A 20,129-nucleotide genomic window follows, 5' to 3' on the forward strand; every position below is an offset into this window, starting at 1 on the left:
CCCCTTAAGATGAATCCCAAGTTGGACCAGTCACTGGACCTCCTTTCCCTCACTCTCTTCTCCATTTTTTTTCCTGTAGTTCTCTTAGACAGGAACAATTGTGGGTCACAAATTTTGACTGTGGGTTGATCACCCTGTCTCTCCACTTGAGGCCCTGTCTGTCTATTGGAGGTAGACTGCAAAAGTTCCCTCTCCCTACTGTTGGGCATTCTGGCTAAGGTCACCCTCATTGAATCCTGAAAGTCTCACCTCCCAGGTCTCTGGAACTTTCTAGAGGTTCCCATCCCCACCCCTCACCCCCGAGGCTGCATATTTCCCCTGGGCTTCTCTCATGCTCCCCCCTACCTGATCTTTTCCCCCTTTTCTCCCCCCTCCTGCCCTCTCCCACCCAGATTCCTCCCTCCCTCTGCCTCCCATGTTTATTTTGTCCCCCTTCTGAGTGGAATTGAGGCATCCTCACTTGGACCTTTCTGCGTTTGAAACTTCTTATGATCTATGGGCTGTATCCTAGCAAAAGACGCCATCATTAGGATAAATCAGTAACATACAGATTAATCTTCACTAACCCTCCATTTGGCAGAGAGCTAATACCCAAAATATATAAAGAACTCAAGAAGTTAACCCACAACAAAACCCAAATAACCCAATTAAATAATGGGGTACAGAGCTAAACAGAATTCGAAACAGAAGAATCTCAAATGGCTGAGAAGCACTTAAAGGAATGTTCAAAGTCTTCAGTCATCATGATACGGAGGTGGGAGTGATGTGGATGTGGGGAGCACCCTCATAGAAGTAGGGGGAGGAGAGATGGGATAGAGGGTTTATGTAGGGGAAACCTGGAAGGGGGACAGCATTTGAAGTGTAAATAAATAAAATAACCAATAGAAAAAGTTAATCTAAAGATATGAGTCTTATAGAAAGAAGATAAAGAGATCAAGTTTCACCTATATATGTAAACCTGGCACACTGATGTCAGTGGACGTTGGCTGAGATAACTCAGAGCCACTCCCCAAAGACCTCTTCCTCTTCACCTTTTCAGACAAACCCTATTTCTTACCCTTTAACATCCTTCAAATACTCTGAGGATCAAGGCTTCCGTCCCGACTCTGATTAGGGAATTGAAGCATCTTCATTTGGTTCTTCCTTCTGGTTATAGCCTGTGGGTGGTAGCCTGCATACTCTGTACATTTTGGCTAATAGCCACTAATCAGTGAGTAATTGCTATGCATATTCTGTGGGGTCTGAGTTACCTCACTCAGGATATTATCTAGCTCCCTCCATTTGCCTGTATATTCATGATGTCCTTGTTTTTAGTGCTTTGATAATATTCCATTGTGGAAATGAACCACATTTTCTGTATCCATTCTTTGGTTGTGGGGTACCTGGGTGGCTTATAGCTTCTGGCTATTACAAATAAGGCTGCTATGAACATGGTGGAGCACGTACGTGTCCCTATTTCATGATCTGGAGCAGCCATTCTCTGCAGCGGTGTGGGGTTAACATGGCAGGATGGGAAGGTCTTGTTTTAGTTGTCTCCTTTAAGTCCTGTGGCATTGAGAGAGGAGACTATTTAAAAATCTTTCTTTGCATTTCGTTGGCCTCAGGAAGAGTCCATCAGGAAAGGGCCTCCCATGGGAATATGGCGTTGTGCTGGCTTTTACACAAAGGCTTAAGTTATTTGCTACCTGGACAGTTATACGTGATCGTACACTAAATTTAGGATAGTGTGAACTCTGAGAGTGTAACTTGGGCTTAGGGCAGAGGGCGCGTCGGGTCATAAGCTTATTGAGACGACTTCTAGTGATTTATTTGGTCACACCTGCTTACGAGGCTCAGCAAGCTTTAGAAATTGTAAATTAGGCCCAGGACCATGTTTCCACCTCCTCCCCAGACTCTCTGCAGATCCAGCTCGATCCCGCGAGAAGCGTCGCTGTTACCAGCTCCGGACTCTGTGCCCCTCGACACCATGTGATCTCAGGAAGCAAACTCCAGACGTACCAGAACATTCTTGGCAGTTTGTCCGTTCCATTTCACAGACCCTCTGCCGAAAACAATGTATGAACCTCTAGATTGCAAATGCTCTCGCTAACGATTTTTAGAGACTTTCAGTTTTTGACTTCCTGCCTGCAGGAAGGAAATGGCAGTTGGCAGTGTGGACAACAGGTGTTCCTCTGGACGGAATGATATCTTCTGCTTACTAAAATAAAAAGCTCTGCATCAACAGTCCTATGTGGAAGTGAATTCAGAACCACAGGGGCCAGTCATTCCAGCACAGATCCAGCTTCAGAAACCAAATGTGTTCTCTGTCAGGAAGTTCTGACGACCGCCGGCCTGACAGGCAAGTGCAGGCTGAGGCACAGGCCTCTCCGATCAGTTTTGGACTTTTTCAAGTAAAGCATTTGAGCGGTTCGAAAATGGCCTTTATGTTTCGGTGCAGTGGCATGGCAGATTGTCAGGGAACTTAGGAGGGGAAGCATCGGGACTGAAGTACGCAGCCCTCTGTTGGAGGGTAAATGGTTAGCAAAGTCCTCTTGCAACTCCCCAATGATTGTGCCTCCAAATCTAACCCTGGCATTGTTTCGTCCTGGTTGTTAGCGTGATGGTGTTCTTTTCTTCAGCCCAGTGAGCTGGTTGCTCGATCAGTCATTCCCTGCCTGCCATTCTATTAATTAGAGTTAGAGCAAATGAGACACTAGGAGATGAAGGCTGAAATCACTGGAGCTTCTGTCTTGGGCCAGACAAGCGCCAGGCAGTTCTCTCCCAAACACCTCTGTTCGTGCTCATGTCTGTTTTTGAGGGCACACATGTTGGAAAAAATTTGGGAGACACCGTAGCACTGGCATCTACAAAACTTTTGTTAGTGTCTGGAAAAGACCAGAAACATTGCCTAACACCAAGCATGAAATTAGTTGTGTAAGACCCACCCCCCTTCCTCGTCCCACCTACGCCCCAACCCACTACTTTGTCTTCCCTCTCTGGCCTTGGGACTCTAAAGAGCTATGTGATGAGGGAAGGAGACATAGGAAGAGTGAGTATGACTGAGCACATAAGTAAACCTGTGTGCTGAATGAGTGTGCCGATCACACAGGACAGATGGTTCTCGATCGCTATCTCCTGCAGTGTGAGAAGCAGCATTCCCTTGGAAAAAGAGAGGCCTTAGCCATGACTGGGGGCTGTGCCTTCTGCAGCTGCTCTGTGCTCCCCATCCCTCCCACGAATGTGTGTTAAGAGCTTGTTCTGTGCTGGGCACTGTGCTGAGAAATGATGAGTCAAGGCTTAGGGCAGATGTTTCCTGCTTTCAAGGAGTATATGGGCTTCCTGGAGATCCAGCAGGCAAACCAGGATATAGATAGCTGTAACTGCGAGCAGAGACGGTTTCCAAAAGCTTTTGGCACGAAGGAGGTAATGCCACATCCTACTTGGGAAAGGTGCCTAGAGGAAGGTTGGGCAGGAGGAAGCACTTGAGGTGGGCGCTGCTGCAGGATGGCTGTGACGAGTCTCGAGGCTTCTTCAAGAGCCTGACACAGCGACCCAGCTTGATGGGGAGATGGTTTCCATGCCTTTGTCCTGCTTGATGTTTGTGGCTGTGTGGCTTTTTGCTTGTGTTTAGTTTTTCCACTCAGAGGTTAAGTGGAAGTGAAATGTGTTTGTCTAGCTTCTGCCCAAGGGAAAGTGAGGAATGTAAATTGATAAATGAAAGTGCATATATATATATAGATATGTGTGTGTACATATATATATACATATACATACATATGTATATATACACATATATGAACACATATGCACACATATATATGCACACACATATATGTGCACATACATATGCACATATATAATAAACTTTTAATGTAATTGCAATAATTATTTTAAAGTTACTTTTGTTTTCTCTGTATGAGTGTTCGGCTGTAATGTATACTAGGGCAGCACACGCATATTTTGTTCCCTTGGGGACCAGAAGAGAGTGTCAAAACCCCTGAAACTGGATTGCTGTAAGTCATGTGGGTGCTGAGAATCCAACCTGCGTTCTTCACAAGATCAGCAAGTGCTCCTAACTGTTGGGCCATCTCTCCAGCCCACTTGCAGTGATTTTAAAATACATTTTTCTTACTCTAAAATTGCTTTCCAATCTTTTAGAACCATTTAGATGATGACAAAACTAGTGAAAAGGGTGTTTTTTTTTTGTTGTTGTTGTTTGTTTTTGTTTTTAAATCTCCCTCCTATACTGCTCTCCCCCATTTTCTAGACACAACACTGTCAGTTTGATGGGTATCTTTCTGAATTTTAAATTTATATGAATATCTAAAACTACAACAATTTAATATAGAAATGAGGTTGTGTCCCCGAGAGTTAACCCCAGTCTCTGCGCCTTACTGCTTCCTTCTCCTCTTAGCTCTCAAGACCCCACACGCTATTACAACCGTTTTCAGAAGAGATGGTTTTCCATTCCCTCAGGCAAAGACAATGCTGCCCCAGTACTTAGAGCCTGCTCTGAGTCAGGAGAAAGAGCAGTAGAGGTCCAGCTCAAAGAACAGCCTTGCACTTTCTACATTTCTTCTCAGTGTTGTGTTTTCTTCGGAATCATCAGTCTTTGTACATGTCAGTTCTGAAGGTTTTTTTTTTTTCATTACACCTAAGCCTTATTTTTTCTTAATGCTCACAGTAAGCAGTGGTGTGTGTGTGTGTGTGTGTGTGTGTGTGTGTGTGTGTGTGTGTGTATGCGCGCGCGTGCGTGCGCGCATAAGCAGTGCACAATGTACATGTGGACATACAAGCAGAGCACAGTGAGCCCCTCTTGTAAGGGTTCATATGAGCAGTTGAGGCAGCACCAGTGTGGGTGTTTCTCGGTCTGCTTACTATCCTCGTCATCCCACTCTCTGGGTGGACATCATCCTTCCACTGATTCTTCTGCTCCCTCTGCATCTGGCTTCGGCTTGTAAGTCGTCCATCGCATAGTTACTGTCTTAGCTAATTCCTCTGTGGCAGTGATAAATACACTGGCTGAAACAGCTTACAGGGGAAGGGTTTATTTTGGCTCACGATTTGAGGATATCGTCCATCACGGATGGGAAGCTATAGAAGCAGGACTTGAGACAGCGGTCACATTCCATTCACAATCAGGAAGCAGAAAGAGAGGGGACGGCTTGTGGTCAGCTGGCTTTCTCATTGGACTCAGTCTGGGACCCTGGGTGGCATGGCACACAGTAGGAAGGTTTCTCCACCTCTTTCAGCTTAATTGAGATAAGCTGTTTGTCATAGTCAGGGGTTTTTATTGCTGTGAAGCAAAAGCGTGACCACGGCTATTGGTTCTTATAAAGAAAAGCATTTAGTTGGGACTGGCTTACAGGTTCAGAGGTTTAGTCTGTATTATGACTAGAAGTGTGGCAGCACGCAGGTAGACATGGTGCTGGAGAGGGAAGCAAGAGTTCTACATCTGGATTGGCAGGCATCAGGAAGAGAGAGAGAGCCACTGGGCTTGGCTTGGGCATTTGAAACCCCAAAACCTACTCCCATGGATACACTTCCTCCAACAGGGGCACACCTATTCCAATAAGGTCACACCCCCTAATGCCACTGCCTAAGCATTCAAATGACTGTATGGGGGACATTCTTATTCAAACCACCACACCAATATAGGCGTGGCCAGAGGCTAATCATCTAGACAATCTCACATAGCTATGCCCAGAGTTTTATCCCCTTGGTTATTCTAGATCCTGTCAAATTGATAATCAATTTAACCATCACAGTTACAAACTAATTGACCATGTGTCAGGGGTAGCTTGAATAGATACAGTTAGTTAAACTTGTTTTAATTCTGACTAAGAATAATGGCCCTTGTAGCTTACCCGATCCTTCCTATGCTGGTTTGGTTTTTGTCAGCCAGGGAACAGAGTCGCCCATCAATTGAGAAAATGTGTTCATCAAATCAGTCTGTAGGGGGTAAGTCCTTACATGGCTTCCAGGGATTGGCTTGACCAGGGTAGCCAAGGAAAGAAACAATGATAGACGTATGAACTCAAGGACATAGAACAGCTGCAATCAGTTGGACTGGGGTCTCTGAAGGAGAAACCACGGCACCCAGGGAGCTCAGTGTGTTTAGCAGATGCACTGGAATAGGAAGGCAGGATTATTGCATATGGCTGAATAAAAGTAGGAGCAGACTCTGTAGGAAAGCAGTCTTCAGGCTGTAAACATCTGGGTCAGTCATGGCATAGAAGCTATGGTGGGCATTCTCTGCACACACTGGCAGCATCCACATATGGACCAGACGTGCTTAGATATTTCTCTGAGCCTAACCCTTTGCCGTTTGCCCGTGGATCTGAGGCTATGGTCTTTGCTGTAACCGTGGCCATGTCAATAACATATTTACTCAGGCCTTTACATACTCAGGGCTTCCACTGCTCCTCATAGGTAGACAAGGCGGTGGGGGCATTGTTTGGATTAATGACTGATATGGGAAAGTCTGGCCCATTGTGGGTGATGCCAGCCCTGGGCAAGTGGTCACGAGAACAAACTATGGCCTGGAGCCCAAGCCAATAAGCAGCATTCCCCCATGGCCTCTGCTTCAGTTCCTTCCTCCAGATTCCTTGCCTGGAGTTCCTGCCCCGACTTCCCCTCAAGATGAATTGTAAGCTGTAAGATGAGAGACCTCTCCCCCACAAGTTTGTTAGTGTTCTAGCATAGCAACAGAAGCAAATTAGAACACTCCTCATGTTTCTTAGTTAACATTCCCGAGAGAAAAAGTCTGACGGGCCGATGGGACTTCAGGTCTTTGGTAGATTGCCAGATGTTCCACAGCCCTGTGTCCTTCGTTCAGGAGGATGTGACTGAAGAAGGGTGGAGGAATTAGACAAGCAGTTTTTCCCAGCCTGGATCTGTCCCGCATGTTCTATAAAAATTTCCAGGTTCCATTATGCATTTGGAATCATTTCCCAGAGGGGGATGGCAGAGATTTGCATACATTACATATTCAGTGGATATGTAAATTAGCCAACGTTTATTCACGCAGTACTGGGCTCTCAGAGAGCAGGAATGACAGTTGGAGAGATGGCTTAGGGGTTAAGAATACGGCTCTTGCAGAGAAAACAAGTTCAGCTCCCGGCACCCCTGTCTGCTGGCCCATAATTGTCTGTACTCCTTCACACAAATAGAGATTTAAGAAAACATCAAGCCCTGGCAGGGGTGGCACACATCTTTAATCTCAGCGCTTGGGAGGCAGAGGCAGGCAGGTCCCTGTGAGTTCGAGGCCAGTCTGATTTACAGAGCGAGTTCCAGGATGTCCAAGGTTACACGAAGAAATCCGGTCCTGAAAAGCCAAAATTAATTAATTAATTAAAAGAAGAGGGAAAATCGCTTTTTTTTTGTATTGCTGTTCATGTCAGTGCTCGCTCTCCACATAGGGGACATTGATTTTATGAGGACTCAGTGGGCTATTCTGATGTCACCTTCCCCTGGACCTACCCTGCTGGCTCTGCTGACCACGGCAGCTCTCTAGCTCTCTCTCTGCAGTGTCTCCAACATCCCTCGTTCCTCTCGCTCATCCTTCTTATCTTCCCTTTCTCATGGCAAAGACAAAGCTGTCCCACCCTTCAGCTTCGACGTAGCGTGGAGTTTATATCTCTGGCCTTTGCTCTCCGCTGTGCTGCTGTTGACAGGTTTGTTCTTTCTATTGGACTGTGAACACTCTCAGAGCAAGAAGCTCTGTCGTTCATCTTCGCCCCAGAATACCTAGTAAGAGGATCGCCATGGTGCCCCAGATCAGTCTTATGAAGGAAGTGTTGTCCATGGATATATATGTATGTTAGGTATTTCATGTGATTTTTGGGCAAGATGAGTTGCTCTGAGTATGCAAATCCTGGTCACCGGTTTCTATTAATTCTGTGACAGTTTCCTGGCCAGCGAGCAAAGAACAGTGTAAATTCGTGCTGCACACCAATCTGTGACTAATGAATGAAGACCTTGGCAGGAGAAATCCCGGTTAGAAGGCTGAAAAACTCAATCCAAACTTCTTTTCTCAGAACGTTGAAGGATTGTAAAGAGTAGTTTTGAAGATGAAGACTCGGAGGGAGAGTGCCTCTCTGCGTGAGCTTACTTACATATAAAAGGGGGACCGAAAGGTGTAATCTAGTAAATGAAACATTTTTTAACTCTAGAATTACATTATTGTAAGTGGTTCTATATCGTAAGGGCTGTGACTCTTGTGCATATTTACCCAGAAGCATTGCATTTGAAAAAGCAACAAACAACAGCTCCTCAAACAAAACCTCTGTTTTTTTTTGTTTTTTGTTTGTTTGTTTGTTTCTGTTTTTGTTTTCACCGGTGTTTCATGCTTGAGAGTTCATCTGACGTCTAGTAGGGCATGCGTAAATACATTTAGTGGTCACTCCTCCAGAGGTTCTGTTTCTTTAAGAGAACTATGACTGTTAACTCAGATCATTGAACCATATGAGGGTCAATAAAAGAATAAAATCCCTGGTTAGCGATTCGAGTACAAGGAACTTGATCCCAGTGTGTGTTTATATGCTGCTCACTGTGACCAGGGGAGTGCCAGGTCCTCGGCTGCTACCTGCTTGCTTCTCAGGATGGCTTCTGGCAAAATAATCAAGCTGGTGGTTTTTGAGCTGCTTGAGTTTGCTGCCTTCTCCGTTCCTACCCTTGTGATAATGGAACAGTTTGCGACTGCCTATCAGGGAACAAAGAACGGGTCTGAAAGGACTCACTATTGGCTCATTGTTTCCTGCTCCATCGCCTATGTGGCTGGAGTGAGTCTCTTGATCTGGGTTCCAATAAAAGTGGTCCTATACAAGAAACGGCATCTTTACAAGAAAATCATAGGATGGTAAGTAAAGGATCTCATTAGCAGGGGGCCCCTGCCTTGCTTTTATCCTTGCATAGGATGTGCCCGTGTATGCTAAGCAAGTGAACTTAGCACAAGAGTGTTCAAGATTAATAGTGACATCGCATGTAAGTTCCGTAAATGTATTGATGTTGTGGTATCTTTTATACCTTTTATGTCGACATCATCTACATTTTCTATGATCATTTTTCTTCCTAAATAACAAATTACATAAGTTAATGAGGTATGTTGGTTTGAATATCGCCAGTAATTCCTCAGTACACTAAATTATACAAAGTCTTCAGATTTCTCTACACACATCGTAATCACAAGCTTACAAGGCAGAATTTCACTTTTGTGCCAAATTAAAAGTAACATCTCCTTTCAAGTATTTACGTTGGACTTTGTTGGTCTAAGGCACAATTTGGCCATTCATTAACTGAGGCATTTTAGGCAACTTGATTACTAATTTTGAAAAATAAAAGAATGCTTTATATGGTCATAAGTCCTATTAATCCTTGCAGGGAGAAAATATGTCTGTGATAATTCAGAAGTACCTTTGATAAAGATTTGACATTTTGACATGCCTGTAACTCCAGCGATCACGAGGCAGAGACAGGAGAATCCATGGGTTCTAGGTCAGCCTGGGCGCTACATAGTGAGATCTTAAAAAGAGTGAAAACAATAACTTCAACATCTTCTTCTTCTTCTTCTTCTTCTTCTTCTTCTTCTTCTTCTTCTTCTTCTTCTTCTTCTTCTTCTTCTTCTTCTTCTTCTTCTTCTTCTTCCTCCTCCTCCTCCTCCTCCTCCCCCTCCTCCTCTTCCTCCTTCTTCTTCCTCCTCTTCCTCCTCTTCTTTCTCTTCTTCTTCTTCTTCCTCCTCCTCTTCCTCCTCCTCCTCTTCTTTCTCTTCTTCTTCTTCCTCCTCCTCTTCCTCTTCCTCCTCTTCTTTCTCTTCTTCTTCTTCTTCCTCCTCCTCCTCCTCCTCTTTCTCTTCTTCTTCCTCCTCCTCCTTCTCTTCCTCCTCTTCTTTCTCTTCTTCTTCTTCTTCCTCCTCCTCCTCTTCTTTCTCTTCTTCTTCTTCTTCCTCCTCCTCTTCCTCCTCTTCTTTCTCTTCTTCTTCTTCTTCCTCCTCCTTCTCTTCCTCCTCTTCTTTCTCTTCTTCTTCTTCCTCCTCCTCCTCTTCTTCTTCTTCCTCCTCCTCTTCCTCCTCCTCTTCCTCCTCTTCTTTCTCTTCTTCTTCTTCCTCCTCCTCCTCCTCTTCCTCCTCTTCTTTCTCTTCTTCTTCTTCTTCCTCCTCCTCCTTCTCTTCCTCCTCTTCTTTCTCTTCTTCTTCTTCCTCCTCCTCCTCCTCTTCTTTCTCTTCTTCTTCTTCCTCCTCCTCTTCCTCTTCCTCCTCTTCTTTCTCTTCTTCTTCTTCCTCCTCCTCCTTCCTTGGCCTGTCATCTTTGACTGATAAACTAGACAACAACCTCTGTTTTTAGATCTTCAGGTCTGGTTCTCTCCAATCAGGGATTTCTCTATTTTTTTTTCTGATAAGTTAAATTCTTTTCATCAGTGATCCTTTACTTCATGGTTGAGCAACACAGAGCAAATTTGAAAAGGGAAGAGCTGAGCACTGTAATATAATTTAGGGTAGAAATGTAAGAGCTGTATATACAATGATGTAGTAATCTTGGGAAGGATGCTGACACACAGAGCTGAAGTATGGGTGGAGATTACCAAGGATTCCACAGGTACAACACTGGAGGTGGTGAGGCCACTTTCTGTTCCCTAAGGGCAAGGCGTCTAAGAAGTAAATCATTTTGTGGTTGGGACGAAGCAGAGATTTTCCAATCTTGGTTTGAACTGAACCCATAGGTGTCTTAGAGGTGGACCATATCCCCAAAATGTCTTTGCCTTTCCAAGACTGTTAGATGAGTAAAGGATTTTGTGGAGACAGTGGCAGTTCCACTTGAAGGTGAGAAGAGGGGCGGGGATAATAGCCCACTGCAGTGCCCCTGCCCAAGGCTCTTGATTTTCCAGGTTTGTTCTCATATCAGCTCATATCTCCAGGACTTTATGCTCCAAATGTTTTTCAGGTGGCAAACTTTCCAATATAATTTATTATCAATATGGTGGGTATTAAGCTATAATGGCCTTTTTACAGATCCTGTGGGCCGAGGGTGTTATACATGGATCTTTATCTTTTAATTGTGGACCACTCCATACAGGTGCCTTACCTCAAAAAGTAGACATTGTGACGAATGTGTCATTAGTATCTCTCAAAGGAAACTGATACTCAGGAACACTTAGCAACTTTTCCAAGGTCAGTCTACTAAGTGATAGAACTAGGCTTTGGACTTTGGCCTGTCTCAATCCATGGTTCAGATTCCAAATACCTTCCAGACTATCTCTGATGAACAAGGTTTCAGGCCTGTAGGCAATTGAGGTTGAGTAGAACAGAAGTCCTTTGTTCCTAATCTTCAGGGCATGGCAAAATCTCATCCCTTTTGGAATCTACTCAAACTTCCTTTTTATATCAGTCCCAAGTCATCCCTGCATCTAAGTAAGTTAGTTGCCAAGACTTCATCTCTCAGTATTTTCTTCTGGGGAACCCTCTCCCACACTTCAGTTTCTGTTTTGGGGTGAGGCTGGCCTTAGGTGCTATCAGTGGTTTTACAGAGACGTCAACTTTATCTGTAATTTCGGTGAACTCTGCCACTATTTCCTCATGGGCACATTCATGGACGTTATCTCATAGTTACCTTCCAGGGTCGTTAAAGAGAGGAAACAGCTCATGAAAACAATCTGTAGGCATTTTACACACTCAGCAAAGCTAAACTTAGAGTTTATGGCAACCCAGTGAAGTTGGGTGTTACTGCTTTTACATTATATCTGAAAAAAAAAAAGAAACTTGAAGTGGTAACTTTGTCAAAAGACGTAGCTAGTTTGCCATGGGTCTGGGATCTGTAAGCCCAGAGCTGTCCAATTCAGTGCAATTTCTTTTATTTTTTTCTCCATCTTTATTAAATTGGGTATTTCTTATTTACATTTCGGTTGTTATTCCTTTTCCTGGTTTCCAGACCAACATCCCCCTAGCCCCTCCCCCTCCCCTTCTCTATGGGTGTTCCCCATCCTCCCCCCATTACCGTCCTCTCCCCAACAATCACGTTCACTGGGGGGTTCAGCCTTGGCAGGACCAAGGGGGTTCCCCTTCCACTGGTGCTCTTACTAGGATATTCATTGCTACCTATGAGGTCAGAGTCCAGGGTCAGTCCATGTATAGTCTTTAGGTAGTGGCTTAGTCCCTGGAAACTCTGGTTGGTTGGCATTGTTGTACATATGGGGTCTCGAGCCCCTTCAAGCTCTTTCAGTCCTTTCTCTGATTCCTTCAATGCAATTTCTTCTATTTTATGATTTTTTTTGTTTTCTTTTTGGCTTTGAAGGCTAAGCATGGTTTACTTTAAAGGCATTAGAATGTATCTTTCCCAGAGATGTTCATTACCCTAGCACTCACGCATGATTGCCAATGATATTGTGTAGGATTCCATTTGTTATTGGAACATATGGGTGGCAGCATAATGACACATTACAACTTCAAAGTCACTTCTGCATTTACCCCAGTGCAGTCACATGCAGGGTATTAAACCTTAATTGCTACATGAAGATAGCTTAAAAAAAACCCAGCAACTGTTAGTACACATAGATGGGATCACAAACATTACTCTTTTATTATTTATCGTTGCATAACTAGGTAGATAGTTGTTCATTTGAAGTTTCACAGATCCCTAAGTTCCTAGGTTTGATCTTGATGAGACTATTTGAGAACATCCTGGGAAAGACCACATGAACCCCATGAAACCGGTCTTTACAGAGAGAGGTACCAGAGAGCTAATCAAGAATCTGTCCAAAGAGCAGGAGTAAGAAAGAACGGACATGGGTTCAGATCTCAGCTTTGACATTGGCTTTATGTGAGTTATTTATATTCTCTGAGCTTTAGTTTTCTCAAGAAACAAAGCTTTTTCCTCAAGAAAAAATGTTTTCTCAGAGGAAATATAGTTGCCATTTAGGAGCACTTGGAGAGAGAGAGAGAGAGAGAGAGAGAGAGAGAGAGAGAGAGAGAGAGAGAGAGAGAGAGACTGCGATTGTGCATCTGAAGTCACTAGAACAGTGCCTCACGGCTTTATATAGATGTCAGCGTCACTGACCTTCCGATGAGCTGATTATTTCCGTTTAAAATGTGAACTTGTTTAATCCTTAGAGTAATCCCGAGAAATGGAATAAAATCAAGCTACAACTGAAGAAAAGCAGATGTTGACAGTGGTACTCTTAGAACTTGAAGTATTTTGTAGGATCCCTTTTGTCGTTTGCACATGAAAACTCACTACATCCTCAGAAGTTACTTTTGCATTTACACAAGTGCTTTGGGTTTCCTTTTCTCTGTGACCTACTGGACTGTGCTGTGAATTGACAAGGCGACCATAATTCTCCTTTATGAAGAGGAAGCATGTCACGGAGCTGAAGACTTACACTAAGTCAACAGAAGATATTGAACTTTCACTTGTACCAAACACTTCCTCGTTCCTTTAGACTTGTTGTCCCTTCTTGATTGCCTGTTATCATTCCTATGGATTAGGGAAAGGCTAAGTGGAATAAAGAAAAGCTACTTAAAGTAAATAACTAGGTGCATATGCCAACCCATGAGGGACACTATTTTCTGGAAGTTCAGAACACTCACTGGGGACAGGACAGCTCTGGAGGATGTATGGTGTGCCCATCCAGCTGCAGGGCCCAGAGCTATGTTCCAGGATTTCTCCCTAGTCCTTTTCATAACTTTCATACGACTATTTCAAACTAAGACATGTCAGGAATCTGTAGCAGTGTGAAGTTTCTTGAGTGACATTTTGAATTGTTAGGATTTTGCCATTGCTTTGTTTTAGGCTATGGTCATAGCAACAAAATAAGAACAAACACTTGTTGATCACCTCCAGTGTGCCATACATTCTTCTGAACATGTTGTCTATGAGTAACCCTGGCTGTCCTGAAACTTGCTCTGTAGACCTGGCTGGCCTCAAACTCACAAAGATCTATCTGCCCCTCTTGACTGTTGGGATTAAAGTCCTGGGCCACCACCACCCAGCAGCTGCATCCCTCTTGAGTAAAGATTTCTGAACATCAACTTTGTCCCTTAAAAATCAACTCGATGGCTGGAAGAAATCCCAGAGCTCAGTGTCTAAACTGTCTTGTACAAGATAGGTAGACCATTTGCCTCTTGTTTTTCTTTCTTTAAAACTGGAATCTTAGTAATTTCTGTGGTTTTAATTACCAGAATGGTCTTCCTTATTTATCAGACAAAACCGGCCATTGTGTACCTTCTGTCCCATTCTCTTTGAGACTTCGTCTCCCTTTATACATCAGTGAGCTTGGCTATGGCCAGGATTTCTGCTTATCCCGTCTCCAAACTCTGTCCCTATCATTCCTTAAGCACACTACTCATTGTCCAATCTATAAGCTGCCCATTCTCCGATGTCTCTCCAGGGTGACTTCTCTGAGTCGATCCCAAAGTCTCTCAGACAGATGAACATAGTCAGGTCACCCCCACTGGGCTCAGTCATGGCTCTGGCCATTCTGGTTTTGTTGTTGTTTGTTTTTTGCATTGTTTGTTTCCAGTTTGCAGAATCCCATCAGTCCTTCATGGCCATGGTTCCTGGGTTTTATACAGTTTTAGTAGTCTCCTTGGATGCTCCTTGGCTTTCTAATGTCTGGGTATCATATCTTCATATCCTTTTGATTCAAATGCTGACTTCAACCATCAATTCAACATCATGGGCTCCATTTACAGTCATGCCACCAGCTTTACAACTAAAGGTCCAGTTGATTAAAACTTCTAGAAGATTTACTTCGAAGAGGGGTTTCCTCATCGTGAACTTAAGCAACACCTACAAGCCCCCAAATGCATTAATGTCAGAGGTCATTACCTCTTTGTCTTTAGAACACTTTGTACTGAACATGCATTTAACACAGACGAGGCAAACAGGCAAGTGAAGGGGTAGTTGTATTTTCAAACCTGAATTCGGTAGTTTCTTCTACCCCCTCTTTTTATTTATTCTCCTCTCACACAGCACATCCCAACCACAGCCTTCCACCCCACACTATTCCTACTATCCTCTCCCCAACTTTTCCTCTCTCCCAGATCAACTGCTTTTCCATTTCCTTCCAGAAATGAGCAGGTCTCCCAGGGATATCAACTGAACAAGGCACAGCACTGTGGGAGAAGACTAGGCACAAGCCCTCATATCAAAGCTGGATGGAACAACCCAGTAGGAGGAAAATGGTCCCAAGAGCAGGCAAAGGAGTCAGAGACTCCCCAACTTCCACTGTTAGGAGTCCCACAAAATCACCGAGGTAAACAACCATAACAAATATGTGAAGGAGCTGCAGACTCATGAAGCCTCCATGATTGCTGCTTCAGTCTCTGTGAGCCCCCATGAGCCCTGTATTATGTACTACATGAACCATGTTCTCCTAGTGTCCTCAACCCCTCTGGCTCTAATAATCTTTCCTCCACCTCTTCTTCAGGGTCTCCCAAGCTCTGGAGGAAGGCTCTCTGAAGACAACTGGGCTAGACAACCATCTATGAGTATAGCAGAATATCATTAGGAATCATTTCATTATTTCATTGACTTTGGGGGACAGTTGTGTTTGGTTCTACCCTAGATTTCTTGGTTACTTCTGGTTCCTGGCCATCTAGACAGTGTTGGACATGGTCTCCCTCTCATGGCTCATGCCTCATGTTAGACTAGTAGTTGGCCACTCCCACAAGTTCTTCACCACCTTTATCTGAAGACATCTTGCAGGCAGAATATCTGCACACGTCTTGCAGATAGTCAAAGATTTTTGTGGTTTGCTTGGTGTCCCAATCCCACTACTGGAAGGTTTGACTGATTACTAGTTCAAGCTCCACATCCTCCATTCCTAGATGTCCACATTAGGATCATCCTCATAAGTCCCAGGAAGTTTCCACTATACTAGGTTTCTATTACTCCACAAATTCCCCCCTCTCCAGGTCCAAAATTGTCTCCCCATACTCTCTCCCTCAGTGTCTCTGTCACTCTCCTGATCCCTCCTGTTCCTACTCCTACACGCCCCTAGTACACCCACACAATCCGTTCAAGTTTCTCCTTTCTAGGGGGATCTAGGCATCTCTTCTAGAGCCCTCCTTATTACTTAGCCTCTCTAGGTCTTTGAATTGTAGTATGATCATCCTTTACATAACAGCTAATATTTACTAATAAGAGTCCATAGCATGGTCTGGGTTACTTCATTCAGGATGATTTTTTTTCTAGCTCCATCCATTTGCCAGAAAATTTCATAATGTCACTTTTTTTGTTTGTTTGTTTGTTTGTTTGTAAACTGATGAGTATTACTCCATTGTGTACATGTACCACATTTTCTTTATCCATTTTTTTCAGTTGAAGGACATCTAGGTTGTCTCCAGTTTCTGGCAACTATGAATAAAGCTACTATGAACATAGTCAAACAAATGTCCTTGTGGTAGGCTGGAGCATCTTTTGAGTATATGCCCAAGAGTTGTTTGGCTGGTTCTTGAGGTAGATCAATTCCCAATTTTCTGAGGAACATCCACGGAGGAGTGTTTCCTTTGTTTCACTTCCTTGCCAATATGAGCTGATGCATCTGATTTTAATCTTACCCATCCTGACAGGTATAAGAAGGAATCTCAGAGTAGTTTTGATTTGCATTTCCCTGATAGCTAAAGATGCTGAAAACTTTGTAAGTGTTTCTTGGCCATTTAAGATTCCTCTATTGATAATAATCTGTTTAGATCTGAACTTCATTTTAATTAGATTATTTGGTTTGTTGATTCTCATTTTCTTGAGTTCTTTGTATATTTTGAGTATTAGTCCTTGATCAGATGTGGAGTCGCTAAAAATCTTTTCCCATTCTGTAGGCTGCCATCTGCCATGTTTTCCTATCAACAGTGTCCTTTGCCTTATAGGAGCTTTTCAGTTCCATGTGGCCCCATTTATTTATTGTTATCTTAGTACCTACACTATCAGTGTTCGCTTTAAGAACATTGTGCCAATGGTTCAAGGTTATTCCCTACTTTCTGTTTTATCAGGTTCAATGTGTCTGGTATTATATTGAGGTCTTTGAACCACTTGGACTTGAATTTTGTGCAGATGATAAGTATGGAATAATTTACATTCTTGTACGTGCAAACATCCAGTTAGAGAAGGATCATTTGTTGAATATGCTTTCTGTTTTCCAGTGTGTATTTCTACCTTCTTTATAAAAAAAAATCAGATGTTCATAGACGTGTGAACTTATGTCTGGCTTCTCGATTCAATTCAATTGACCAATGTGTCTGGTTTTATGCCAATACTATGTGTTTTTTATTGCTATGCCTCTGTTAGAGCTCGAAATCAGAGATGGTGATATCTCCAGAAGTTCTTTTATTGTTCGGGCTTGTTTTAGCTATCTATTTTTACTGGTAGTGCTGGTCTTGTTTCTACATATGAAATTGAGTATTATGTTTTCAAGATCTCTAAAGAATTATGTTGGAAGTTTGGTGGGGATTGCATTGAATCTTTAGATTACTTTTAGTAGATGGCCAGTTTTACCTCATTAATCCTATCTATCCATGAGCATGGGATCTTCCCATCTTTTGCCATCTTCAATTTCTTCAAATACTTCAAGTTTTTGTCATCAGGTCTTTCACTTGCTTGGTTAGATATTTTATATTGTTTGTGACTATTGTGAAGGGTGTTGTTTCCTTAATTTCTTCCTAGAGAACTATTTTTTTTTCTTTTAGTTAATCTTGTATCCAGCCACTTCACTGAAGGTGTTTATGTAGGAATTCCCTGATAGAAGTTTTGGGATTGTTTATTTACATTATCACATCATTTGCAATCAACAATACTTTGACTTCTTCCTTTCTCATTTGTATCCCCTTGATCTCCATTGGTTGTCTTTATTGCTCTAGCTAGAACTTCAAGTACTGTATTGATTAGATATGAAGAGAAATTTTAATTTTATGTGTATGGTACTTTGTGTGTATGGGTATTTGTATTTTTAAACCTGGATTCAGTAGTTTCCTTCCCTCACACTTTTATTTATTCTTCTCTCATATAACACACCACAAACACAACCTCTCCACCCATCACTATTCCTAGTACCTCCCCCAACTTTTCCTCCCCCCCAGATCTACTCCTCTGTTCCCTCCAGAAAAGAGCAGGTCTCCCAGGGAAATCAACTGAACAAGGCATAACAAGATACAGTAAGGCTAACTCTCATAACAAAGCTGAATGAGGCAACCCAGTAGGAGGAAATGGGTCCTAAGAGCAGGCAAAAGAGTCATAGGCTCCCCAGCTTCCACTGTTGGGAGTCTCACAGAATCCCCAAGCTAAACAACTGTAACATATATCCCATGGACAGGCTTGTCTTGTTCCTCATTTTAGTGAAATTTGAGTTTCTCTCCAATTACGTTGACTGCCTATAGGCTTGCTGTAAATTGCCTTTTTTATGTTTAGGCATTTCTCTGATATCCCTAATCTCTCCAAGACTTATATCATGAAAGGGTACAGGATTTTGTTAAAGGCTTTTTTGAATCAAGTGAGAAGATCAAATAGTTTTTTTTTCCCTTTCAGTTTGTTTATATGATGAATTACATTGACTGTTTCTCATGTGCTGAACTATCCATGCATCTCTGGCATAAAGCTTACTTAATCATGGTGGATGATCTTTTTGATGTGTTCTTGGATTAATTTTGGGAATATTTATATTGAATATTGTGCTTCTATGTTCATAATGGAAATTGGTCTATAATTCTCTTTCTCTGTTGAATATTTGTGTGGTTTGGGTATCAGGGTACTGTGGCCTCATAAAATAAATTAAAAAAAATAAAAAAAATAAAATAAAATTAGTTCCTTCTGTTTCTATTTTGTGGAGTAATTTGAGGAGTATTGGCATTAAGTCTTCTTTGAATGTGTGGTAGAATTCTTTGCTAATACAATCTAGCCCTGAGTATTTTTTTTTTTTTGCTTTGGAGATTTTATGGACTATTTCTATTTCTTTTGAGGCTATAGGTCTATTTAAGTTGTTTATCTGAATTTAACTTTGGTAAGTGGTATCTATGAAGAAAATTATTCATTTCTTTAAGATTTTACAATTTTGTGCAGCATAGGTTTTTAGATGATTCTTTGGATTTCTTTCACGTCTGTTTTTATGTCTCCCCAGTTTTGTTAATTTGGATATTCTTTCTTCATCTTTTAGCTAGTTTGAATAAAGTTTTATACATCCTGTTGGTTTTCTCAAAGAACCACCTCTTTGTTCCACTGATTCTTTATATTCTCTTTGTTTCTATCTTACTGATTTCAGCCCTCCGTTTGAGTATTTCCTGCCATCTACTCCTCCTTGAAGAGCTTGCTTTTTTTGGTTCTATAGCTCTCAGGTGTGCTGTTAAGTTGGAGAACGAGATCTTGCCTATTTCTTCATGAAGGGACTTAGTGTTGTGAACTTTCCTCTTATCATTGCTTTTATTGTGTCCCCTAAGTTTGGGTATGTTGTACATTTATTTTCATTAAATCTGAGCAAGTCTTTCATTTCTTTCTTTATTTCTGTCTTGACTCAGTAAAGAGTTTTTCAGTTTCCATGAGTTTGTTAGACTTTCTGTTGTTGTTGATGATGATGCAGGTGTTTATTTCATTCTTCTTGCATCTGTTTAGACTTGCAGTCAGTTTTAGAGAGAGCTCCATGAAGTGCGGAGAAGGCATATTCATTTATGTTTGGGTAAAGTGCTCTGTAAGTATGTTAGATGCATTGGTTTACAGTCTAGCTCCAGTAGTTCTCTATTTTAGTTTTTGTCTGGATGACCTGTCCATAAGTGAGAGTGAGTGTTGACATCTCCCACTCTGTGGGTTTGATGTATGATTTAAATTTTAATAGTTTTTCTTTTACAAATGTGGGTGCCCTTGCATTTGAGGCAAGTTAAGAACTGAAATGTCATTTTTGTGGATTTTCCTTTGATGAGTATTAGGTACCTTTTCACCTTCCTTGAGAAATTTTGGATTAAAGTCTATTTTGTTAGATTCTAGAATGGCTACAATTTGCCTCTTACATTTATTTACTTGGAAAATCTTTTTCCAACCCTTCACTTTGAGGTAATATCACCTTTTGATGTTAAGATGTGCTTCTTATATGTAGCGCAAGGATGAATCCTGTCTTTGCATCCATTCTGTTATTCTGTGTCTTTTTATTGTAGAACTGAAACCATTGATATTGAGAAGTATCAA

The 20,129-nt window shown here is 42.3% G+C and overlaps 1 protein-coding gene across 2 annotated transcripts in view; it reads left to right on the plus strand.

The window, feature by feature from the left end:
- The first annotated feature begins 1,951 nt into the window (after positions 1 to 1,951).
- Tmem236 (transmembrane protein 236) overlaps positions 1,952 to 20,129 on the plus strand; it is a 59,939-nt gene continuing 41,761 nt past the window's right edge. Inside the window, exon 1 of one of the 2 annotated variants that reach the window (XM_087591506.1) lies at positions 1,952 to 2,338. In XM_087591506.1, coding sequence (XP_087447632.1) covers positions 2,295 to 2,338 — 44 coding nt within the window. In that variant the 5' untranslated portion in view covers positions 1,952 to 2,294. 2 annotated transcript variants of the gene reach the window in all.

This window comes from Rattus norvegicus, chromosome 17 (genome assembly GCF_021556685.1).
Source record: "Rattus norvegicus strain SHRSP/BbbUtx chromosome 17, alternate assembly SHRSP_T2T, whole genome shotgun sequence".
Lineage (NCBI taxonomy): Eukaryota > Metazoa > Chordata > Mammalia > Rodentia > Muridae > Rattus > Rattus norvegicus.